The sequence below is a fragment of the Erigeron canadensis genome, chromosome 2, assembly GCF_010389155.1.
Source record: "Erigeron canadensis isolate Cc75 chromosome 2, C_canadensis_v1, whole genome shotgun sequence".
Lineage (NCBI taxonomy): Eukaryota > Viridiplantae > Streptophyta > Magnoliopsida > Asterales > Asteraceae > Erigeron > Erigeron canadensis.
The window spans coordinates 46,303,463-46,329,994 of NC_057762.1; the positions used below are offsets into that span (position 1 = coordinate 46,303,463).

Genomic DNA, 26,532 nt, shown 5'->3' on the forward strand with positions numbered 1-26,532 from the left:
TATATTCACGTACTTTTTTTTAATTTTATGTTTACTTACGAATGAATTCGATTTAATATTAACACGATTTCAATATCTATCACTAGTATCTGTTTATTTTATACTACTGTATTACATAGATAGAGGAGCTCCCAAGTTTATATATATATAGGTTTTGATTTATGTTATTATTGAAATCATTTTGAAAAGTGGCCCGAAATCCAAATCGAAAATGAATTCTACAAACTGTATAGAGGAGGACCAAGAATTATCAATATCAACCTCATCATCTGCAGATGATGATCAGATACTAGTTGAAGAAATAGAATGGAAAATGCTGGATAAAACAAAGTTTTTGATCCTGGGTGCAGGGCTGTTTTCGTGTGTATCTGCTGCACTTTACCCCGTGGTTGTATTAAAAACTAGGCAACAAGTAGTTTCATCATCATCACCACCTCACCATCATCATTTATCTAGTACTAGCTTAAAAACCATCCTAAGATATGAAGGTTTACGCGGCCTTTATCGAGGGTTTGGCACTTCCTTAATTGGCACGGTCCCAGCCCGAGCCTTGTACATGACCGCCCTCGAGGTTACCAAGAGTAATGTGGGTACGAGTGCACTTGAGTTGGGGTTTCCCGAACCAACTGCTGCTGCTATTGCTAATGCAATGGCTGGTTTGACTGCCGCATTGGCTGCGCAGCTTGTTTGGACACCTATTGATGTCGTTACCCAACGGCTAATGGTGCAAGGTAGTACTAGTACCACTACTAATAATATGTTGAAAATGTCTATGTATGTGAATGGGATCAATGCTTTTAGAAAGATCATGCGTGCAGATGGGCCGAGAGGTCTGTATAGAGGTTTTGGTATATCCGTTTTGACTTATGCACCTTCAAATGCGGTTTGGTGGGCTTCCTACTCTGTGGCTCAAAGACTTGTTTGGGGTGGAGTCGGGTCGTATTTGTGTAGGAAATATGAGGATGGGAACGGTGTTGTAGCTTTAATTAGGCCTGATGCAACGACTGTAATGGCGGTTCAAGGTGTTAGTGCGGCTATGGCAGGAGGTGTGTCCGCTTTGGTTACAATCAGGGGCGGATCCACTGTAATAAGAGTGGGGGCAACTGCCCCTAATAACTTTGAAATTGTTAATGCAAGTGCTATGAGTTTTTAAGGTAAATATGGCTCAATATTTCTCGTTGCCCCCGACTCAATATTTGAATGCCCTCCTCAAAACAATAAAATAATGATAAAGGCAATGATATAAACCAGAACTGATGATTGAAATCTATGTAGAAATGAAGTTTAAGATATTGATATTAATGGTGGAATACTGGTTTTGTGTTCTTGAGAGAACAAAGAATACGACTACATAATGGTACAAAAGTCTTTGACCCTTTTTTCCAATTATTTCAATAAAACCCTTTATAATTGTTTATAGTTATACATCTTGCCATTGAACTTTATGATACATTTATTCAATGCCTTAAATTCAATTATATATATATATATATATATATATATATTTTGTTACTACCATCTAGCTTAACACTTAATAGGGTTTTAAAGTTTAAACCACTAAAAAAATAATTGTGCTATTTGTTTACAAAATTTAATTGGGGTATTTTCAAAGCGTTTCGTATGGGGCCTCAAAAAGTCTCATGACTCGCCCTATCTATAACTCATCGCATTCGTGTTACATTTTTGTTATCATGCCCCTAATATACAAAAATCCTGGATCCGCCTTTGGTTACAATGCCTTTGGATACCATCAAGACGAGGTTGCAAGTACTTGATAGTAGTAATGATGATAACAACGCAAGGAAAGGACCGAGTGTTGGACAAACTGTGAGGATTTTAGTAAGAGAAGGCGGATGGATGGCTTTCTATAGAGGCTTAGGTCCGAGATGGGCTTCCATGTCCATGTCCGCGACAACGATGATCACAACATACGAGTTTCTCAAACGACTCTCGACTAAGAGTCGAGAAAGTTTGACATGATGGAATACCAAACTTGACCATCTTGTAATTTCATTTTGTCAATTATGTTATTTGATTTGTTATTAGTTTTTACATTTTTTTTTTTAAACATCTAATAGTAGTATCAAAGAAAACATCTCAACTCAATATCTAGTCATGTGTATAAACTTATCTTGTAGATATCACGATTCCTATGCCACTTTTTAAAGTATTAACTTTTTCTTTATAAAAGTTTGGGAGATTTTGGATAATGGATCAGAAAATGGGAATCTAATAATATTGTATTGTGGTTGGTAAAGGATTAGGACCAACATTAGGGAGTTCTTTCTGTTTTATATATTACAAGATGTGTATTAGATTAGCATTATCTATAAGCTGATGTTGACAGGTGAAGAAAAATTGGGACAGATTTCAAAAGAAAATTTGGAGTTTTTGTACCTGAACTTGTTTGGTAGGACTACCTACCAATGGGAACGGTATCCTTTTATTTTTGTATATTACAAGTGGATGAATCTCTTTTTAAGTTTTGTATATTGCAAAGTGGATAGCCATGAATTCAAGTAACAGTCTCCATATTCCTGTACAACCAAAGTGATTAGAACTTCCAATATGCAAACTTATAGACTTGGCTGTCATCGAAGTTTCTATGATTATTATCACATCTAACAAATTTTTATCCATGATGCATCACACTTTGATACTTGAAAAATGGAAAAAACAGAAACCCACGGCAGTCTCATCCAAAATTCCAAAGTACATCCATCAGCCCAAAAATAATGGAGAAATCACAAAACAATGTTGTTGACGAAGGAATACGTCACCCAACACGATAAAACTTTCTCAATAACTGAAATCTTGGGTTGACAAGATGATGCATAGTCTAAAAATTAAATAAAATATCTGCCAACATTACCGACCAAATTACACAGAAATTAAGGTCCGCTAACCACAGGGCTAACAACACTAGAATTTCTACCAAACAGGTTAGAGAGTCTCAGAGTACACAGTTAAGATAAAGCTGCAACATCAAGGGCGAGCTCTTTTGTTGCTGCTGCATGATGGGCACTTGTACTGCTTGATGTGTTCAGCTCTGGCTGGGGTGATCTTCACACACTTGCCATGGAACCACTTCTCGCAGAGGTCACAACATATCCAGAACTCATCCGATGCGTAATTCTCACCACATGCCCCACACAAGGTTTCCCCATGCTCGTCGTCATCTTCATCATCCAACCCCTCTTCATCATCATCTTTAATTGCTGGTGGCGGTGGTGGCTGCTGCTTTGAGTATCTCCCCTGAGAATCTTGTTCCCGCTGCTCAGTCACCAGAAATAAACCAATTATAAATCTAAGTAAACATCTAGAGTTAGTCACTCCATGCAACGATATAAATTACATTATATTTGGGATCAAACAAGAATATGGTTTCAGGAAAAAGAACCATAAATAGAGTTGGCTTCTGCTTGATTGCTCAAACAGGATTATGGCTTATCTACTAGTAAAATATGTAAGTCGGTCATCTACCAAAGTATAATTGTAATGCCGTATACATTTTAAACTATATTCAAAAATTTCTATTATTGTTAAGCTATAAGTTTTCCAATCACAGTTGATACACTAACTATAAAATGAAACTATAAATTGAAAATAAAAAAGTGTAGAAAAAAAAGAAGTCGTTTAAGGCCCAACCGGCCAATTTCAACGTGCACCTAGAGACAACCCTTCTGATCCGAGCCCCTTTTTACAAGTTACTAACTCCAGGTTCACTCGTTTTATAGAAAAATAGAGATTATAGATTACTGCAAGCAGAAAGAAAAGTTTTGAAATCTCTTTACCCCTTTCGAGTTTGACTTCGATTTGGTACTACTGTGATTAGCCTTCTGGCTTTTTTTTGCAGTGCCATTTACAACCTCAAATATTGTCGGGAGCTCATTTATCATGGTGAACAATCGCTTCCTGCATCATCAAGAAAAAATGAATTTCAACATACTTGCCTAATGTTAATTGGCAGCAAAGATGGAAGAAAATGATTACATTGATTAGATCTTAAGCTGTAATACAAGATTTAAGTAGATGCTTGGTCTTTATTTATATGACAAACAAAGTGTCAGGAAATTTTATCCTAAAAAAAGAAAGTGGCCACTGCAAGACACAGCCACTATTATATGGTTGCTAGACCTAGGCATTCTCAACTTAGAAGACAATCAGACATAATCTAAACACTACTTGCCTTAAGCCCTTAAACTGTAGTGCTTCTTGTGATGCTAAATGCAAAATCATGGTAATGACTTCAAATACAAGATTAAATTGACCGTATAAAACTTTGAAGGTTCAACGCATGTCGCTCTTGAGTATTCGTTTTTAATGGATCAACTTCATTAGCCACATAAAATGAGAACAGAGGCTCCAACCAGGAGCTTGAAAGCCGAATTTATATTAAATTCATAACTAAACTCCCAAAACCGGCATTCAAAAATCATGAAATATTCTCGTGAGTATAGGTACAAACTGAAACAAAGCATTCTGGATGGTAGAATATTCATCATCTTTTGTCATAATCTCAGACCAAAACTGTGGAATGTAAACTATCTGTCATCATAGCTAAAAAACTTAGACCGACACACACCCATAAGAACTAAAACATCTAGTTTTAATATGCTTGATTAATTAAAAAGGTAAATTTCATATGTATTAGATTGAACCAATTTTAGAAAGATTTACCTGTCAGCTTTATCAAATCCAAATCTTGCACCAAAATAGAAGGCAACAGATAGCAACCAAGCATCACTATGGACAGCAACCAAAGATAGCCAGTCCTTATCTTGCATCCCATCTCTAGCAAAGTTAATACCCAGTGCCGGTTCTGGGAGTTCTGGTGGCACCTCTTCAGCGGGTAAATTGACCTCCCATATCTCACTAGGAAAACCATACAAACACAGGTTCTCCTTTTCTGTACAGATTAAGTGCACAATTTTTTACATTTAGATAACAGAAGAACAATATAAACAGTAAGGTCATCGATAAGATTGAGGAAACAGCCAATCTATTTCAGAATAATATCCCACTAATTCAAAACTTCACTTCAGATTTAGGACCTCAACAGTTTTACCCATATTCATGCATTTATTTCACACCATGATATCTACTAGGAGTTCTTAAACTACTGTTTGTGTAACATGAGCGCTTCATGTATTGAGTAAATGACAAAAAAATTTATCACCATCTTGAGCAGAAAATCAAATTAGCATCAGATAATCACAACACAGCAGGTATAGATGACTTTTTCCTTGAACAATGTAATTTCTGTAGTATTTATCCTAATCATGCTCCCAAACAATTGTATAGGGCTACTTCATATATGAAAATTCAGTTGACAATTATCAACAAGATTGAACAAAATGATAGCAAAATTATAAGCTACGTGCATGCCCCCTGCTCAAAGAGAAATGCTATTGCTTAGGAATCCTTTGTTTGCACATGTGAAAGTAGAATAAATGAATATATCGTTGAATATTTGACGCACGTTGCACACAATGGATGGTTCAAATCAAATTCCAATTAATCTTCTAGTTAGAAACTCCGAATCTCTCTCTTTATTGGGGAAATCATTGATAATTGCATATAAGTTTTGAACATGGAGAATATAATATTCAGCACTAAGCAGAAATAAATCCACAACCACATCCATATAACAGATACATCTGGAAGCCCTAGTTATAAAATCAAAGCATAAACTTGCATTTCTTTGTTAGGAAGGTAAGAATAAGATGATTTTAACTTCTAAAGAAAGTATTAAGCTCATGCGAAAATGTCTAGTTATTCGACTACGACATCATGAAAAATTTAACCGCATTATGAAAAGCTAAAGATTCACCCCGCACAGAGAATGTGGCAGCTGCTTACAGCACCATATACACGTAACAAGTAATCACAAAAGGCATACTTGCAAGAATCAAAGTCAGCACCTAATCAAGAATGAACACACATTATACTGTCAAAGATAGCAAATGGTACTCAAACACTTGCTGTAATTTAGCCTTCGGTTGTAATTAACAGCCATAAAGTTTTTATTTATAAAACAAAAAAAGAAAGAAAGAGGGGGATGACTCTTTCAGGAAACTCGGTAATTATTCAAGTTGCAATTACAATGAATCATAATTAAGACATAAACACGTACAAGTCAAAAACCACACAATACATGTAAAAGATATTATCAACTCTGAATTATTTAGCTCATCAAACACAAACATAAACATCGCATTCAAAAGAAATATCGATTTGTTCAGACCTTGCATATACCAGGTGTGTGCATATGTCATAAAATTTCTTGACCGTGATGTCTAAGCTACCAAGCATGTAATGTTATAAAAAAAAAAACATGATTCAGACCCTCTTGTGATTTTGATGATCATACTAGATAACTACTTCATGGCTACTCATGAACATACTTTCATGATAGATTTGCGGCTGTGGTAGTTACTAAGAGATGTACAATAGCTTATTAACTGTATCTTGTACCGCATACGCTTTCTTGAAAAGAGGAACCAAGACAAAGTATAATATTGCTAAATATATAACTCAAAGTCATACATAATTGCTCAAATTTTAATATGTACTTATTATTAAACCACAAATGCACTCCCAATCGGAGTACTAATGAATACTCCTAATTTTCAATTTACTAATTTAACTTCAACCAAATTATTGTCCGCTTCTAAAAATGGCTAGATAGCTTTGGTTTAATTGCCCTGGATACTTCTAATATGACTATCTATTATTACTAGGCTCAAATAAAGCATTCAATAGCTATCTCAATATTAACAATAAAAGAGAAAAATGATCATTTTACATTTAAAAAGAAAAAATTGTACCTATTATATTAGCAAATAGTAAAGATTAACAAATATAAATAAACCACCATTTTCCAATTTTTAAAAAAAAATAAAAATTGTACCTGTTAATGAGGGTTGTGCTTTTAATATGAAAAATACAATTGCACGTTAATCTGTAGTTAGCATTATTATTATCATTATCAATTATTATTATAGTATAATACTATTAGCAACATTCATGAATTTTAATTACTTAATGCATGAATTTGACATGCAGAAAACAATTAATATTTTTTAATTTTTAATTTTGAAAAGGATATCTATATATATAGAAGATACATATATAGAAGAGTGACTAACCAGGATCACACTGCTGGTAAAATTCTTCAACCTCTGCAAATAATTAATACATAATTATAAATCATTGATAAGAAAAATTTTATAAAAAATAATAATAAATCAAAACGGAGAGAGAGATAGAGAGAGAGAGACCGGTAGTAAGAGCTTTAATCATTCCGGCACGGCGGCCCTTGAAATCCCTAAATACTTCTTCAACTGTTCGAGGATTATACTGACCCCCACCATCCATTGATTTTTATTTATTTTTTTATTACGAATAAATAAATAAATATAGATACAGAAGAAATATAAATACAGATGAATGTAGAAGAAATTGAAGAATTATAGAAATTGAGTAGAAGTAGTAGTAGTAAGGAGTGTATTTGTATGAATGTGTATGTATATGTTGGGGTTTTATTCGGAGAGTGAGAAATAGAGAATGAAGGGGCGGATTTGAATCTGATGGTAAAAGAGGGATTTAACTATATTTGATTTCTTGGTGATGAGTCCGATATTCCCAACCCAACCCAATTGTGGAATTTTCAATTTTTGCCTCCTTTTTAGGTTTTTTCTCTTTTTTCAAAAATCAAAACAAGTTTTTTCTATGTAAAATCTTTCTGAATGTCATATGCCGCTCTCAATGGTCTTGCCGATTGCTATATCAATTCTCATTGTTAAGCGACACCATTAACACCATCATGTCGTTTTATATAATATTTTCAGAACCGGACTAAACTACGAACCGGTGTGATGAGCGGTTTAAGGTTCAACCGGCCTAACAGATTGGACTGTACCCAAAAAACCGGTTCTTGAATTTTATTTTTATAGAATTATTAAACTCTATGTCAAAATACATATATATTTAATAATTGAAAGAAATGTAACAAAACTTATGTTGTATCATATGGCATAACACTTACTCTAGTTTATGACATACTTAAGTTCAATCCTTGGGTTGTGCATGTTGTTTTACTTATTTTTTTATCTATACTTTTAAGCTATATCTTATTGTTTAAGCACGTTATATATTAAATAAAAAAAAATATCAAACTATTATCAAAATAGATCAATGGTGTGTTGGTCCAACATGTTTTCTATCGTGACCCAGACTCATGTTCAAATCCCACTTATGACATATATTTTTCTTCATTTGCATAGAATCGAACCAGACTATTTGTAAAAACCCGTTCTATCCAGCGGTCTTACCACCCTGTCCGGTTTTCAAAACCATGGTTTTATGTGTTGATTTCCTTCATCGGTCAACCGAGTAAAGGACAAACATATATGGGTCCCCTTTAAATCCGACCATTTAAACTAAAAACAAAATTATATAACTTTTTCATATACAAAACGACGACTGTCGCATTAAAATATATATACATATATATACTAGGTCTTTTACCCGCACGATGTGCGGCTAATTAAAACGCGGACATTGATAATTATTAAAAATGTTTTGTGTTAATCTATACAATCATATCATTTGATGACCCTTGTATTTTTATATTATGGTTAACAATAAAACCGGTCAACAAAAATATTGAATAGCTGCGTTGAATTCGGAATCGACTACATAGGTTATAAAAAAAAGATTATAACATATTATTGAATAAAATACATAGCACAATGAAACTGAATGTCAAAATGATAAGGGTCACTCAACAATTTTCATAATGATTGTAAATCTCAAAAAAAAAAAAAAGCAATCACATACACAAAAAACTAAAACAACCCAATACTTATTTTAATAAAATAAATAAAATTTTCAATTTATTCTAATATACACCGTAATATAAGTAGGGCACAAAAAACTAAAACAACCCAATACTTATTTTAATAAAATAAATAAAATTTTCAATTTATTCTAATATACATCGTAATATAAGTAGGGTCATGTTTCAATAATCAAGTAGCTATTCATAAAAGTTGCAATTAATTACACGTGATCTTCAATTTTAATTAGACTAAAAAGTTTTAGCTAAAATAAATAGATTTTAATACTTATATAGTATTTAGAAATTAAGTAAGTCATAATTTTTTTTTTAATATTTAAAATAAATTTAATTTAAGGATACAAAAAAATTATCAAAAAAATGTGGAGATGCCATATGAGATTTATCCTATGTGGTAATGTTATACGGAGTAAGATAGTTTTTAGTTGAGGGTGTTTTAAAATCGTCCGGATAACTATTGTTTTAATATATATATATATATATATATATGAACTTTAGAAGACAATTCAAATTAAAATTAAGGATATAGTACTCATATCCATAAATTAAATAAAATGCAAGTCTTATCATACATATTCATTTTTTGTATTAATTGATTCTTCACTCAAAGAATACTCATTATCTTACAAAGAAGACTAATCTAAATTTATAATACGCAAACTATTCTACTTTTTATACCTCATATTTAAAAATTCCGCCTTTAAAATTCAAAAGCAAATGAACTATCTAAATCCTTACACGTGATATAGATCACTTATTTGACAAAAAAAAAACATATTTTTTGTTGTTAATATAAAGTAATTTAAATTTATAAAAGTTTATAATCAAAAGTTTGATTAACGATTTTTCCATGAATACTGTAAAACAAAAGATGACATAATTTAATAAAGAACACAAGAAAAACAAAGAATAAAGGTAATAAATCTGGAACTGGTGAGAGTTTGATAGAGTTTTTTTTTTTTAATATGTATCTTCGTATATGATTACAAATTGTATATATAGACAGAGGCGGTACAAGAAAAAAATTCCAAATGGGGCAAACTTAAAAAACTTATGAAAAATAAATCTAAAAGGGGGCAAAATGTTAAAAACCTATAAAATTTTTGTAAAAATTTATGAAAAATTTAAAAATACATGACAAATTTTAAATTTGGAGGGGGCATTAGACCCCCTTGCCCCCCTTTAGTACCGCCCCTGTATATAGATAGATATTATGAGTAAATAAAAGCAAATCTTTATTGGAAATCTAAACATTAAAATGATATAATTTATTAAGAATAATAATTAGAAACTTACGAAACCTATATATTAGAATAGTGTTTTATATAACTTAAATTAAGAAATAAATATACTTTAAAGATCATATGATCGAGAATTGTTTTAGTATGATCAAGATTTGTTTTCTAACTTTTTTTTTTTTTATCTTTTATTACAAATTTTTTATATCTAAATAAATTAAATATTATAAAAAAAAAAATATGGAGTTGCCACATAGATTTTATCCTACATGGCATTGTTTGAAAATAGTTTTGAGTTAAAGAAGGCTTAAAATCGTCTGGTTAACTATGATTTTAATAATTATATAGATATTTCATCAATTAAGCACGTTCATCACCTTACTTTGTTCACACTTTCATATTCTATACAAACTTCATTCATGTTCCATTGAACAACCAACCTTGATAAGCATAACAAAATGTTTCCTTTCAAAGAAAAAAATTAACAATCTTATGTCGTCTACGGTCAATTCCTTTCAAATGAGGACCCCGTTGACGAGCAATGTGACTTCTCAAGCCGATTTTGAGGCATAAATGATCTATCCATTTTTAAATTAATGTAATCATTTATTAGTGGTTATTCATATCAGATGAACCATTCCACGTATTTTTATTCTAATTAAAAATATTAGATATATATTTTAGAATAACATGGGGGAATATGCAAAAAGCAAGGAAGTACAAAATATCACAATAGTTGCCAACAAAGATACCTTTGTTACAATTTGCACAAGTTATTTTGATGATATGAACAAAGTTTTAAAGATGGCTTTGTTAATTGAGTTTGTAATATATTTACATTATTGAGAAGAACCAGTCATTGTTACGCAAGCCATGTTCAATATTATTCCTGAAATAGGTTCAACAACACAATTGATTTCATATGCACATATCATACGTATCATGCATATTCACGATTCATACGTTTTAGAAGATTCCAAAATCATGAACTGTATTTGTGGCATGAAATATTCTAGATACCACATAACCATCTACAGTCTACTACGTAACTAGACTTCCACCTTATGTCCAATATGACATGTTGTTAAATAAACAAGTTGGTCATATGATGGACTAACAAAACTCCCTTTTTGTCTCCAGTTGGTAAACCAAGACGATCGAAAAGTTAGAATAATAAGCATAAAAGTTATTAGGCAATATAATTCTACTTGGTGTGACCATTGTGCATTGAAGTTTAACTGTCCCGACCGAGATTTATTATCGACTCTCCTGCGATTAAATCCATTTGCAGCGAACCTCGATGGTGCAACTGGCTGCGATTCCATTATTGATCACATGTTTTCGGGTTATTCATGCACCACTTTACGTTGCTTTATCAAGAGCAACAAACTCACTTTTTTTTTTTTGTTGGCAATGACATTTTTGCTATTGTTTGTCTAAAATTACATATTTTTCGCTAGAATAAGACAAGTAATACAAACAAGCTCTTACAAACTAGAATCTTTCTCCATTATTAATTCTAATTTATAGTTTTGTTTGCGTGTAATTTTTTTTATGTATGACTTGTTATGTGAATTATATAACGTCCAAATGAGATATGAAAAAAGGTTTTAAGTCCATTAGACAACTTAGTTACACATTGTTATTGCTTTTGGCATCTAACACCAACCGTCGTCTCCACCACCACATTGTCGTCATCTAGAATAACGCCGCGTTGTATGGATAGTGTGCTAATGCCCTATAAGACAATTTAGTTACACCTTCTTGTGGTTGTTTTTTTGGTATAATACAAGATTACGGGGTACATTTCTACTCTTTACACTAAAAAAAATACCGTAATATCGTAAGATAAAAAGACCTATTTGCCACTGATACAAATACAGATACCAAGTAACCATTCTCCTGTCTTCCAAAAAACCCCCACTCGCTCGCTCCCTCCTTGTTCTGCCGTTTGTCCGTCTGTTTATAGCTTAATTCAGAATCTGAAGCACCAGCAAAGAGAAATATGAGGGGTCGAAAATCAATGAAACGGGACTCTGCTCAACTCGACCGGTTTGACTCCCTTCCATGGACCTCATCTCTCCCAAACACCGAAGACGACCCCTTTTCTGCCCTAGCCGGATTGAACGATTTCGAAGGAGGTTGTTGACCATTATATTTTTATTAAATAAATGTACAAGTTAATAGGTTGCGGGAAAATGAATGAATGATTCTAGAGTGTGTGCAGGTGTGTTGTCTCTTGAAGAGATTGATGAATCGGAGTATGGATTGGAGCTTCCTGTCACAAATGGGAAGAAACGGAAAAGGGAAGAAAGCAAGGCTGTTGGCGAAATCACACAAGATGACAAGAAGAAGAAGAAGAAGAAGAAGAAGAAGAAGAAGAAGAAGAAGAAAGATGAAGGGGCCAAGGAATCTTCTGTGGATAATGAACAAGAGGCTGTTACAGGTGAGGATGACAAAAAGGAGCAAGAGCAGCAGCCAGATGACAGTGAATATCATTATGCATGGTATGAACTCAGGCTTCATCCATTGTTAATGAAGTCCATATCCAGGCTCAACTTTAAGGAACCCACACCCATACAGAAAGCTTGTATCCCCGCCGCTGCTCATCAGGGAAAGGTATGTTAACCGACTATTGCTGATGACTTTCTTCTTGGTACATAATAATATTTAATTTTGATAGGATGTCATTGGGGCTGCCGAGACAGGGTCCGGTAAAACTTTGGCGTTTGGATTACCGATTTTACAACGTCTCCTTGACGAAAGGGACAAGTTCCAGAGGCAGGTTATTACTAGGGATGAAAATATAGTCTCCAAAGGTCTTTTAAGAGCACTTATTATTACTCCCACTAGGGAGCTTGCCCTTCAGGTACTTGCTACTTTCTTTATACACTTGACTCCTTTATTTACTCATGCAGTTTCTTTTCTTTTATTCCCACCACTCAGGTCACAGATCATCTGAAGCAAGTGGCCATAGGGACAGATGTTAGGGTTGTTCCAATTGTTGGAGGAATGTCAACAGAAAAACAAGAACGCCTTCTCAAAGCAAGGCCTGAAATTGTCGTTGGAACTCCAGGGAGGCTATGGGAGTTGATGTCAGGTGGAGACGTTCATCTTGTTGAGGTGAGTCTGTCTGAGACTCCTTATGTGTAAGTTACAACGATTGAAACAGTATCAATCACAACTGTTTGATGTCTCTAAAAAATTATAACCTGTCTACCCACATATGGGTTGATTTGGCTTATGTTTTTATCACTTCATGTATAATGGGATCATATATTTGTGTTTAAATATTGTTAAACATGGAAACGTGTCAGATGGGTTGAAAGTTCCGAGTTGCCTGAATTGTGACTTTAGTGCATAGAATGTCTGGGATCATCATCTTTGAAAAGAAGGTACAGTAGTAGTTAGATAATACAATCTATGCAATTAATTTTCTAATTTATTAAAAATTATTGTTTTGGGAAGTATTTTGTTTTAATTTGACCTTTACATAATTGAACCATTGTCCAACCTTCAGTACCCACCCATTTAGTTAACAGTGAATGTGAATTCTCAACTGACTGCCTTTCTTTGCTTAGACAAGGTCATAATTATCCTCATTATTCTACTGTGCAATCTATGCTATGCCTATAATCATGAGTCCTTAATGACTTTTGCAGTTACATTCATTGTCATTTTTTGTTCTGGATGAGGCTGACCGGATGATAGATAATGGTCATTTTCATGAGTTGCAGTCAATAATTGACATGCTACCAATGATTAGAGAAGGCCATGCAGAGGATACTGAAAATTGTGTGACAGCATCAGGATTTCAAAGGAAGAAAAGACAGACTTTTGTGTTTTCTGCTACCATTGCCTTGTCTTCTGATTTTAGGAAAAAGCTCAAACGGGGATCCGTGAAAGCAAAATTGGATGGTGAACTAAATTCAATTGAAGCACTTTCTGAACGAGCTGGGATGCGCTCTAATGCTGCTATAATTGATCTGACAAATGCATCAATTATGCCAAATAAACTTGAGGAGTCATTTATCGAGTATGTGCTTCTCTTCTTCTTTTGGCAATAAAAACAACTGCCATAACAAATGTCTCACAAATGTAAATGCATGAACATCTTTACTCCTTTAAAAAATTTATAGCCCTCCTCATTTTAGAAAGAGTTACAAGAAGGTTTCTTTATCTTTACTCCTTTATAAATTTCTAGCACCCTCTCATTTTAGAAAAAGTTACAAGAAAGTTAGTTTGGAAATGACCCAATTGCCCTAAATGAAACCTCCCCTTTGGAAAGACTTATAGGAAATTACCCAATTTCCCCTGAATGAACTAATTTACACCCTAAACCCTTATCTTACTAATGTACACTCTAAGCCTTTATCTTTTAACAGATTTCCACAACTACCTTTACATCAATTACACTTAAATCAACCTACACCACTCGCCGCCACCACCGAACCGCCGCCGCCGCATTGCGCGGGTACCGTCCTAGTAAAAGATAGTTATTGAATCAAGCATAAATGAAAGAACGAGAGCTATGTTCATGTTCTTCATTTTATTAAATGAACAGATATTGGTTGTTATTGTTCTTCGTGTAAGAACTGTTCACGAATGGTTTGTCGAATATTCATTTTGTAAACAAAACAACTAAGTCAAAACAAACTACCTATTAAATTGCAAAACAACCAGCTCACAAAGACTTTGTTGGCAATGGTACTTTATTGAAACTTCAAACTTAAACCCACACAATCCAACTGTACCTTCAGCCCTTGACCCGAGACAGAAGTTTGGAGTATTTTCTATCAGTTTCTATGTCATTCTTGGTGTAAAATCCCTATGATTCCAAAGAAAATATAAGAAAGATATGAAGAAGGCTTAATTGTTGCACCATGTTAATAATAATTATTAAGTTGGTAGATGCAATCTGTATGAGGACTCTAAGAGGCTATCTCAAAGTGTTTTTTACACCTCATAAGCAAATGTGGAATGCCCATACTGTATCATCTAAATTATGTATGCCAGAAAACCTCCTGTCTTGTATTTTGTTTGGCATCTTGGCTTTTATCTAAGAATGCCAGGAAAGTGACATTCCCTCCTATATTCCATTTTGTGGTCGTGCGGACTAAACTGGTGGTGAGTTGCTGAGACTTTTTGTCATGCCTGGATCAAAGCATTTGCTTATGATGCTAATTTCTCTAGAGCTTTAAGTTCCATTGCTGAGCTATCGAGGAGATGTTGTTTTTGGCCCGAAGGGCTTGTTAACTTTCTGGATTTTGATGCAAATTTCCATAAGTTAATGGGGCCAAATTTTCATATAGCCTTAAAATCCTTAGGTCAACTTCCTAGACAACAATGCTTTTGGCCCCAAAAGCATGTAAACACCAACTTTAACATCTGTTTATCTAAGGAATTGTTTGTTAGCGACCCCATATAGAGACTTGGTTAGATGCTGGTTTAGCTAGAGACTACTGGATAGGTAAAGATGTCTGTTTGCATTACATTTTGGTGGTATATATCTACTTATCAACTGTATACTATAGTTTGTAAGAATTCTACCAACTCCAGAAGCTCATCTACTTTATTATTAAGGACCATGATGACAAAAGTACAATGTATTGTGGATGATCAGAAATGATTGTGTTCGTATGTTGACTTTTTGTTAGTTCTCTTATACTTGTTCACACACAATGCATGAATGATAGTGTCTTTTTTTTTTAAGTCAACCATAGAGGCTATGTGTATATTGGCTTGCTACTTCCCATATTGGAACTTTTATCTAATTATCAAATCCTGCAGGTGCAAAGAGGAAGATAAAGATGCGTGTTTATATTATGTTTTGTCTGTACATGGGCATGGACGCACTATTGTGTTTTGCACATCGATTGCAGCCCTGCGTCATATTTCTTCTCTTATGAAGATTCTCAATGTTAATGTTTGGACCCTTCATGCACAGATGCAACAGCGTGCCCGCCTCAAGGTATGTTATATCTACTATTTTGAATTCATTGCATTGTAGCCATATGACGGGCATTGTCACTGTGATTATTCAGTAAATCCATGCTAGCCTTCGTATGTAAACAAACGTGTCTTTCTTAGTTTTGCCATCTCGTTTGTTTATAATGCAGGCAATTGATCGTTTTCGTGGACATGACCATGGCATTCTTGTTGCTACGGATGTGGCAGCTAGGGGTCTTGATATTCCTGGTGTTCGGACTGTTGTCCATTACCAACTTCCCCATTCTGCAGAAGTAAGCTAGATTATTTATTTATCTGATTCTGTTTTTTAGCTGCTATAAGAGGTGGCAAGGTGAAGGGATCCATCGAATTTTGTTACAAGTGAAAATAGGTCAGGTCAAGTTGGGTCGACTCACAAGCACACTTATTTGGGTCTACTTGTTTTTTGTTAAGTCTTCTAATAGAGAATTAGTGCATTAATATGATCACAAAAGCAACATCGTTACAATAAATCAACTATAATCTAAGTTTATGTATTAATAGATTGGAAGGTTGTCTGCATCAGAAATAGACTTTGGGCAACCTTCAAACTGTTTTCACTCGTTTCTGTCCATAAGTAAATGGGGATGAATTTGCCGGTTCTATATTTTATCTTTGGTTATTTCCATATGCTGAATAGGTTTATCTGCCAGGTTTATGTTCATAGAAGTGGCAGAACAGCTAGAGCTTCTGCTGATGGGTGCAGCATTGCTCTGATATCCCCAAAGGAAGCCTCCAAATTTACTTCTTTGTGCAAATCATTTTCAAAGGTTACCGATTGGACTAATATTTACCGATAATATTCAGAATAATTGGGCATGCACTGAAGTTTGTGATTCGTTTGTCTTTTATCCAGGAAAGTTTTAAGCAGTTCCCTATAGAGGCTTCATACATGCCTGAGGTTTTGAAGAGGCTATCTCTTGCACGACAAATAGACAGGGTTTTGCGAAAGGAATCACAGGTAATATGAATGCTCTAGAAGTGTTGCCAATTACACATTCAGCTCCAATTCTATATGTGTTTAAGCTTAACATTCTCTATTTTATTTTTATTTTTGAACGGCATATCATTCTCTAATTATATATACAAGTACTTAATGTGTTACATATGATCACTAAAACATGGTTATTACAAGTACAATATTTTTGAAAAAAAATTTCTGATGGTTGTGTTAAAACATAGTTTAGCTGCCTTTCACCCCACTTGACCCATTTTCCCTGTAGCTAGTTTTTCATATCTGACTCGCTTGAGCCTCAAGTCATAAACCTAATTGGCCATTCCATGTGAATGGGTTGAATTGGCACTTTTATCTCATATCGTATTGTTTTTCATAACCTGGAAAAATCATCATTAGTGCTTCGAAATGCTCTCATTTGGCTCATAAATAAAGTGGCTTGATTGTTTAGTGAAATTTAGTTTGTACTTAGTCATTTGCTATTCAAATTCATAAATATAACTTGTCTGGTTTTCTGTTGACCATTAAACAAAATCTGAGTGGCACACAACAAGAGTTTTGTTCCTTATTTGGCACTCCAGGCTTCCAAACCCTTGTTTTCACCCTGATACATCATGAATGTCAACAAACTTGCTCGATTAGTTTTTGGACTTCGGGAGTTTGTGCAAGTATGATTTTTTCTAGCGCTATTCAAATTTGTTTACTTATTGTAGTTTTTCAAAAAATGACTTCTTATAGGACAAGGCTGATAAAAGTTGGTTTCAACGTAATGCTGAGTCGATCGATCTGATTGTAGAGGAAAATGACAGTGAGGAGGAACGAGTGAATAGTATCAGGAAAAAGAAATCAAGTTCTGCCCAACTAAAAAATCTACAACAGGTTTAATACCTATTGTCTGTTAACATGCTATTTAAACTAAAACCTGTTATAGGCCATAGATTGCACTTGCTGAATTTGACAATTGTTTTGTGGTGAAAATGCAGGAGCTTAATTCACTGGTTTCTCGCCCTCTGCAACCCAAATCATTTTCAAGTCGATATTTGGCAGGGGTATCCACTCATATATCCCCTTTGTTTCTGCAATTGCCTTTTCTATATAATATTCGAAAGCTCTTAGTTTGTTTCCTATATTCTTTATGATAGAAGTGTTGTGGAAGGTTATTCCCATAGTACTCACTACTCTCTATGACAACCATAAATTTTATTAGATGTGCGTTTTTGAAGTGATTGTGTAATTTTGAATAAGTGGGATCTTATAACACGTTGTAATAAAACAGTCCGATAGGGTTTGTATGTATAGAATCTTTTCATCCAAACAAAACTGGTTGTACTATTAAATCACAACAATCAAATGATGTGCTTCAGGAGCTAAAAGATAAACTTAGCAATATCATTTGTTTCAAAAAGATTTATCATTTGTCCCTCCTACAGTTTTAACATCCAAAGTTTTCTGTTTCAGGCTGGTATTTCGCCACTCCTCCAACTACAGTTCGAAGAATTAGCGAGGCAGAAGCGTGGTGACTCTGCAAACCAAGGAGATAACAAGAGGAGAATGGTTGTTATTGGCCAGAATTGTGTTGAACCTCTCACAGCACTCAGGAGTAGTGGCCAAGAGGTAATTTTGATTCCTAAGCGGCCTTTTTTATATTACTCTTTTCAGAAGCAACATGCTTGAAATCTATTTGTATGCACTTTTATTCATTTTTTTAGATTGCATTCTATTTTCAGATTTCCATGGATACTAAAGCGGCTGTAGAAAAACGAAGAAACTTGGACAACCTACGAAGAATGAGGAAAGAAGATAAAAAACGTACATTTTTAACCTTATAACAGGAATCGTCCTTTTCATACTGAAAATCCTGTATTTTTATCTCGCTGATAATGTTGTCATTTGTTCTTCAGGATTGCATGATCAAAAGAGAAAGCAGCGGAAAAAGCTAAAAGCAGGAGGTGATTAAGAGAAGCGTATGGGCTAAATTTATTTGCTCTCTTTAGGACCAGTAATCAAGTATTTCTTACTAGAAGAGATCAAAATTTTGTTCAAATACATTAATTTGATGCACCAATTTTACTGTATAAGAGGTATAGCAAACACAAGTTGTATTCCTTCCTACTTCACACATTTGTGGGGTGGATTAATAGGGATTTTTCAAGAGTCCTGGGTTTCATCCCAAACATGCGTGTAATTTAGGGGTAGGAGTAGAGTAGAATGTCGTTAAAAAAAAACATTTTGAAAGTACAAGCTACATATTGGCTGTTGACTGTTTCTACTCAACTCTTTATATGGATATGAATCTGAATAGTAGTACTTTTATGCAAGTGTGATCTTATAGCAATTTGATCCATGAACCTAAAAATGGGAAAACTGCAACCAAAGGCTCAAAAGTAATGGTGGCTCGCTTCTTTCCTTCTTCTATCTCTCCTGCTTATTTTACTCTTTGATGTTCTCCGTGTTGCATTTCTAGCTCTTCCATGCGGTTCTTCCCAGCCGCCAATTATTGCTTTTCGTATCACTTGAAGTCTTAAACCATATCTGGCCACCCACATTTGATACCCAGTTGCGCTGTCTTCTATATATGAGTATACCCACATAACTTCTCACGATTATATGCTTATCAACTTGAGCTATTTATTTGGGAAAATAAAATACTCCAACAAGCCAATTATCCCTCCCACACCAAGCTTATATTGGAATTTCAAAAAAAAATCTAGGTTTTATAATTAATTTTAAGCTATGAAATATTTTAACAATAATACCAAACACAGGGTAGAGAATATGTAGACAAATGTCAGATTTTGACTTGACGACTTTTTTATTTTACTTTGACTGTAAATATCTTTATTTATGTTATATAGTAGTTGATGAAAGATATATTAATAAAAAATACATTTAAAATTTAATTTGTTTATAAATTTTATATGAAGTGTTATATAGTAAAAAAAATAGTTTATGTTCAAAGTCGAAATGACAAGTTAAAATGAACCTGTAATACGAGACGGATGCAAAAAGACCTATTTGCCACTGAATATAAATACACATACACATACCAAATATAAATATAAATATAAATATAATAATAAAATCATCCCATTCTCTCTTCTCTTCCAAAACCCTCGCTCGCTCGCTCCCTCCCTCCTTCTTCTGCCGTTTCTCGCCCCCCTTTTTAAACGTCACAAAAATAACAATATTCATTCGTATTTTCTAACGTTAAATCGATATATTTATATGGATAATTACAATTATATCTATATCTATCTATAATAATTATTATATATATACATATAGATATAACAGAAAGAAAGACATTGATTATTAAAAAAAATCGGCCGGAGAAGAAAAGATGGTGTCATCTGGTGGTTCTTCATCACGGATGGAAGGTGGGCTATCAGCAGGTGTTCGTAAAACGATACAATCAATAAAAGAAGTAGTTGGAAATCATTCAGATGCTGATATTTATTCTACCCTTAAAGACTCCAATATGGATCCCAATGAAACTACTCAGAAATTGTTAAATCAAGGTCTTTTTTTTATTATCGTCATATGAACATTTCCTTCCCCAATTTTTTAGGGTTTATAGCGTGTTGTTATAAAGTAGTGATTTTTTTAGGTTGGCTGGATTCTTTATTTTATACTCGTATTAAAAGAATTTAGGGTTTTACAGCCTCTCTCTTAGCTTTGTCCATATTGTGATTTGGATGTTTGATTCTCATTGCTATCTTGTTAATTCCACTTTGTATATATGCATAATTGCATACTGCATTTTTATATAAGTCTTATAATCCTTTTCTTTGTGAATATATTTGATGCCTGTATAGTCATGTATTATTTGGTTGGTGTAATGTGAGTATATGCATTTGGAGTTTCACCTTATCTGTTATTTGTTTAACCTTTCATCTTATTAATTATTTTGGAAATTTCTTGCATTGTTGTTTTTTGGGGTCTTTTGTTTGTAGCTTGAGCTTATAGTAGAAGTTTTTTTAGAACCTAGTATCAAGTGTGGGTTTAAAATCCACAACCTGAGAATCTGAGATTCCTTGTTAAGTCATTGTCCAAGATCTAACCCATACCGCATCATATAATGACTGTGCGTGCTCCTGAACATCTCACCATTTGCTCCAAGACAATTGATTATCTCATTCAGCGCTTTGAGTGACTTGCTTTACCCATAAGCTCTGACACAAGTTACCGTGACAATATGTTTCAAATAATAAGACATCTCTAATATCTTAACATACGCAGATTGTGCTATATTGCTAGTTAGATATGCTATTTGAAACTGATGTGAATGCATCCAAGAGTTTCCTAACATATGGATTTTAATATCTAACATAAAATTTTCTGTATGTAATTTTTCGAACTGTGTTGATTGGATAGTTGCTTTGTTTGATGATTGCGTTAAACTAGTTGGGGTCGTGTATTGGTCATCTGTACATTGCTTTTCATGCTATCATGATTCTTGGTCTATGAAGTTACTTTCTTTTTTTTGTCTGATTATCTTTTTTTTTTTGTTTTTGTTCTTATTAGATCCGTTTCATGAAGTTAAGAGGAAAAAAGACAAAAAGAAGGAGGTTTGTATTGAAACTCCTGTTAATCAAGTTTTGTATATACTTTTGAGATCTTGCATTTTCTTTTTGTTTGTTGGATGATTATTGTGATATGCAATAAGTTTTGTCCATCCAAAAGTTCTGCTGTTTAACTATGTCAGCATGTCACTGGTAATCAATATATTTTTTAAGGCTATCTTATATTTCATTTTGATAAGTATGGTGCATATAAAGCCAAGAAAACCTTGAAAATGAGTATAGTCTGATGCTCGTAATTTCTCAGGTTACATCATCGAATGGTCCTGTGACTATTAAGCCTAGAAAACCAACTGAACCGCTAGCTCAAGGGATGAAGTCTGACACGTATACAGATCGTAATCCTCGAAGGGCACCCTTTGTTAGGAATGCACCTGGTATTGTAGTTCGTCTATACACTTTTTATTCCTTAGTTAATCATATGATTCTGCACGTTTTCCTATTGCTGTTTTGTTCATGGCTTTGTTTTTACTAGATGCAGGAGTAACTAGACAGTTCAGACAGTTTCGTGTTGTGAGAGACAACAGAATTAATCGAAGTGAGAATAGAGAGATACAACCTCCTGCTAAAAGTTTGGTGGCTGTCTCCACTAAAGAACCAGTTATCTCAAGTGTGCCTGATAAGAGGTAATTGTGTTTTTGTTTTCTCACTCTTTACTTTTGATAACTATCAACTGTACCTGAGATCAATTTCTAATCATCTTGTCAAATACATGGCTATTTGAAGGTCAGCCGAGGCTCCCAAAAATCCGAAGTTACCGATTGATTCACTCTCTAAACAGGTAAAGGGCGTTAATTTGAGTGGTAAGCGACCTCTGGTCTCATCAAATGTTGCTCCACCTGTGCAAGCAACAAAAACACACGAGTCTCAACAATCAGCTGTAACATCACCCAACAGTTCGGTAGTAGGAGTATATTCATCCTCTTCAGACCCGGTCCACATACCTTCCCTGGCCTCTAGACCAGCTGCAAATGTTGGGGCCATAAAACGTGAGGTTGGGGCAGTTGGTGTTAGACGCCATACATCTGATAATTCTATCAAGCTGTCATCGATGCAGGGAAGTTCTGTTTCAAACTCATCCAAAGAACAATTTAGATCTTTTGCAGCCATATCTAAGAGTGACCAACCATCTCTATCCAATGTGTCTGAACCTGCTGGAAGGTCCTTGAATAATTTTTACAGTAGCAGACCACATCAACAACCTGGGACTCATCAGAAAGGTATGAACTGTTGTAGCTGTTCAATTTGTATATTACTTGTGGAGTCATTTTATTTCCCAAATATACGCTCTAGTTTTGCCGTACCTGCCAAATTTGTTATTGCTTAATTCATTGAGTACCTTGACACGTCTCTTTTGATTCGTATATTTTACTTGCAAGGTTTGCTTTTTCGTTATTATTGGTGGAGAGATACTTTAAGGTTTCTTCTCAACTTAGTAAAAAAAATGATGCCTAGTTAAATATTGATTATTGAAAGCTCAATATATGTAACCAGTAAGGAATTAGTAGTACCTTGTTGCCATATTCTTCTTTCTTTCCCTTTTGTTTTGGTCAAGTCTCAGTTTTTTTATACGGTTTCCCTCAATTGTTTTCTCTTTCAATATTTCATCAATTATTCGTATTTTATAAGGATGTGGTGTCTTAAAATGTAGCTTCTCAAGCATATAAGGAGTGGAAACCAAAATCAAGTAAGAAACCAAGTGTTACTGAACTGGGGGTTATCGGAAAGCCAAAAAAATCTGCGGCTTCTTCTGCCAACAACTCTAATAAGTTGACTACAGAAGCAACTCAGTTGCAGGATAAATTGATACAAGAAACTACTCGTGAGGACCAGAATGTGATCATCGCAGCACATATTCGAGTCTCCGAGATAGATCGTTCACGCCTGACTTTCGGGAGTCTGGGAATTGAGGCCGAGTCTCCTCAGATTTCTGGATATCAAGAGACTAGGCATGTTGAAGAATCACATGTTGAACCTTTGGCAAGGTTTGTGAATTATTCTACTTGTATATTTTTATTATTTGCTTAACGGCTAAACAATGCGAGTAAAGTTTGTGGTTAGTAACTGACTTTGTTCTTATTTGGACTGGATGACAGTTTATCAGTGAGCTCTCCAAACTCTTCTGGTGATGAACCTTCTGGTAGCAAACAGGTTGAGCTGGTAGATGAGCGTGTCCACAGTTCCGGTTCCATTTCGCCCGAGTCAGGTACCTCATCTGAACAACATTTGACTGATAAGCTAGAGTCTTCAAGCCCTCAAAACATGGAAAGTTACAACAATATTGGTCTGATTAGACACAACAGCCCATCTTATGTTCCTTCAGAGCCCCAACAGCAGCAAGGTCCTTCAGAATTGCCAAGCTTCTCTGTAAGTGGAGTCCTTTATATGCCCTAAAATAATTCGTTATGCCGCCATGTCAATTTTTTTTTCTTGATAATAACTGCCTTTATGATTTAAACTTTAAAAGGCTGAAGATCTTTTATTTATCGTCTTGTTGTAGCAGGCGTATGACCCTCAGACTGGTTATGATATCTCATATTTCCGACCAGCTTCTGGTGAATCCCTTAGGGGCCAGGGGCTTCAAGTTCCTCAAGAGGTGAATTTCTAACAAACCATATTTTAATCATTTTAATCCAATTGTGGCTCCCAACTACACTCGCTACAAATAGTTAATCCTACATACATGTTTTATGTGCAAGTAATCTGACTTCATGGTGTGTTCTTTTTATAGGCTTTTAGCTCTCATGTAGCCAACAGCATTCCTGCAACCACAATTTCCATGGTACAACAACAAGCTCCAGTGGCCCAAATGTATCCACAAGTCCATCTTCCTCATTTTGCTAATCTCATGCCTTACCGCCAGTTTATTTCACCTGTCTATGTTCCACCAACAATGGTCATGCCTGGATACTCTAACAATCCTACTTACTCTCCCCATCCCACCAATGGTAGTAGTTACCTCCTGATGCCTGGTGCTAATTCCCCACATGTAAGTGCAAATGGGGTGAAATATGCAATTCCACAATACAAATCTCTTCAGGCTGGCAGTCCTACTGGGTTTGGGAACTTTACTAGTCCTACTGGATACACATTAAATACTCCTGGAGTTGTGGGTAGTGCATCAGGGCTAGATGATCCCTCTCGGCTTAAGTACAAGGATGGGAATGTTTATATTCCAAACCCTCAGGTAAACAGCATGCCTTGTCATTTATTTTGTTCGGCTTTTTGTACAATTTATCATTTCTTTGAAACTGGGGGAGTGTTTAGACCGAGGTTCTGGAAATGAGGTGGCTGGATTGATAAATTATAATGTTTTTTAAGGGCATGTGAAGTTTGGAATTTTTCATGTGTTTAAAATGATTTGCGTTACCATTTCTATTCCATTCTCCTATTTTACTGTTCATTGGACTTGGGCATTTTGTATCATATACTCGGGATCTCAGTTTGTTTGTTGGTGTTACAGGCCGAGACATCTGAACTTTGGATGAATCCAAGGGACATGCCTAGTCTGCAATCAGCATCATATTATAACATGGCTGGGCAAACACCTCATGCTGCATATATGCCCTCACACACTGGCCATGCTCCATTCAATGCAGCTGTTGCACAATCTTCTCATATGCAATTTCCAGGAATGTATCACCATTCCCAGCCTGCAGCTATGGCAAACCCACATCATATGGGACCCGCCATGGGTGGGAATGTGGGAGTTGGAGTGGCGCCTGGAGCTCCAGGATCCCAAGTTGGTGGTTATCAACAGCAGCCTCAGTTGAGTCAACTGAGTTGGACAGGGAACTTTTGAAACGTTTATGATATGGCTTTTCTTGTATGGGGACCAAATTTAGTTATAGAAATGTTTTCATGTTTTATTTATGAAAAATGGACCTTACAAGCTTTTCCCCTATCAATGCATAATGCGTTCATGCTGTTGTCAAAGAAACTCTGGTTGAAAATCAAGCCCTTCCGAGGCTGGTTTTTGTCTGTGTCCATGACATGGGGCTGTAGACCTCGTCAATCAGAGATCCATGAGGGAAGGTCTATGGTTCTTTTTCCTTTGAGTTGATATGGCTCTATTATTTTTGTTTTCGTCGATGCATTTGATCTAATATAAAGAGTTTTAAAGTTCTAAATTTGCAGATTTATAATATACCAAAACTGAACAAGTGGTATGCTTAAGAGATATTTTAACCTCCTGCTGTTGACCATTTCTTTTCTGCATGCAAACTAAGTTTCAATATTAAAATATAAATCAATAAATCTTGAACAAATTGAGTTTTTGCAAATATTAAACTCATTGGTTTCTTTTTCTTATATCCCTTTTCATGTGATCATCTTTTATCAAGTATGTTCATGTGAATTACATGGAACAAACTTTCTGTTAAGTAGCTCCTAACTGAGGCCAGTTGGTTTGATACTTTACCATATGGAAGATTTGAATTCAATTCAGTGCAGCAGGGCATTAGTTTTGCTGGTGGGTCTTTCCCTGAAATAACTAATGACATTTATGTTCCAAAGCTAAAAGAAGGTATGCCGTCGGCCATGATAATAGATCTATGAAAGTAGATTTTAAATCCTTTATTTTTTTTGCATTCAACATCGTTGCTATGTAACATTCATGAGTGTTAGGTACAAGTGAAATCTACCTAACTACCTTGTTACGTCTCTAAATAACTTCGTTTTGCAAACAGGATCATTCAAAACCCTCTGCACCTATATGCTTTTTCGACAGGAAAAAAAATTCATCCAGAATACCGAGGGAAGTTTTTACTTGTTTAATTGTGATATGATGATGAATTTTGCTAACAGTTATGGTTAACAAGCATAAAATTTTGCTGTTTACGTAAGTGCATATGTGGCTAACATTTTTTTGTTCTTTTGATTACATTAAACATTGCATGATAAGAAATG

General features: G+C 34.6%; 4 protein-coding genes across 6 annotated transcripts; 3 read left to right on the plus strand and 1 right to left on the minus strand.

The window, feature by feature from the left end:
• Positions 1-211: 211 nt before the first annotated feature.
• On the plus strand, positions 212-1,980 carry LOC122588375 (solute carrier family 25 member 44-like). Its single transcript, XM_043760480.1, has 2 exons — positions 212-1,055; positions 1,724-1,980. Exons 1-2 carry the CDS (start codon positions 212-214, stop codon positions 1,978-1,980), a joined length of 1,101 nt encoding a protein of 366 aa, XP_043616415.1.
• An 855-nt stretch (positions 1,981-2,835) lies between these two features.
• LOC122587025 (PHD finger protein ALFIN-LIKE 4-like) lies at positions 2,836-7,571 on the minus strand. Its single transcript, XM_043759084.1, has 5 exons — positions 7,284-7,571; positions 7,152-7,184; positions 4,681-4,909; positions 3,795-3,915; positions 2,836-3,273 (listed from the first exon to the last, which is right to left on the minus strand). Exons 1-5 carry the CDS (start codon positions 7,378-7,380, stop codon positions 2,986-2,988), a joined length of 768 nt encoding a protein of 255 aa, XP_043615019.1. The 5' UTR covers positions 7,381-7,571; the 3' UTR covers positions 2,836-2,985.
• Positions 7,572-11,994: 4,423 nt separating this feature from the next.
• On the plus strand, positions 11,995-19,362 carry LOC122589329 (DEAD-box ATP-dependent RNA helicase 13-like). Its single transcript, XM_043761617.1, has 14 exons — positions 11,995-12,242; positions 12,329-12,720; positions 12,785-12,970; positions 13,048-13,224; positions 13,764-14,137; positions 15,892-16,072; positions 16,221-16,343; positions 16,743-16,859; positions 16,946-17,050; positions 17,783-17,923; positions 18,028-18,093; positions 18,503-18,658; positions 18,772-18,853; positions 18,946-19,362. The coding sequence occupies exons 1-14, from the start codon at positions 12,107-12,109 to the stop codon at positions 18,999-19,001; spliced, it is 2,292 nt and encodes a 763-aa protein (XP_043617552.1). The 5' UTR covers positions 11,995-12,106; the 3' UTR covers positions 19,002-19,362.
• Positions 19,363-20,161: 799 nt separating this feature from the next.
• Positions 20,162-25,710, plus strand: LOC122589328. 3 transcript variants are annotated; one of them, XM_043761614.1, is made up of 10 exons: positions 20,162-20,562; positions 21,569-21,612; positions 21,872-22,001; positions 22,100-22,250; positions 22,351-22,844; positions 23,276-23,609; positions 23,721-23,991; positions 24,125-24,220; positions 24,356-24,811; positions 25,088-25,710. In XM_043761614.1, the coding sequence occupies exons 1-10, from the start codon at positions 20,385-20,387 to the stop codon at positions 25,424-25,426; spliced, it is 2,493 nt and encodes an 830-aa protein (XP_043617549.1). In that variant the 5' UTR covers positions 20,162-20,384; the 3' UTR covers positions 25,427-25,710. The 3 variants fall into 3 exon arrangements, with proteins under 3 accessions (XP_043617549.1, XP_043617550.1, XP_043617551.1); XM_043761615.1 differs by having other exon boundaries at positions 24,128-24,220; XM_043761616.1 differs by having other exon boundaries at positions 22,106-22,250.
• The last annotated feature ends 822 nt before the right edge of the window (positions 25,711-26,532 follow it).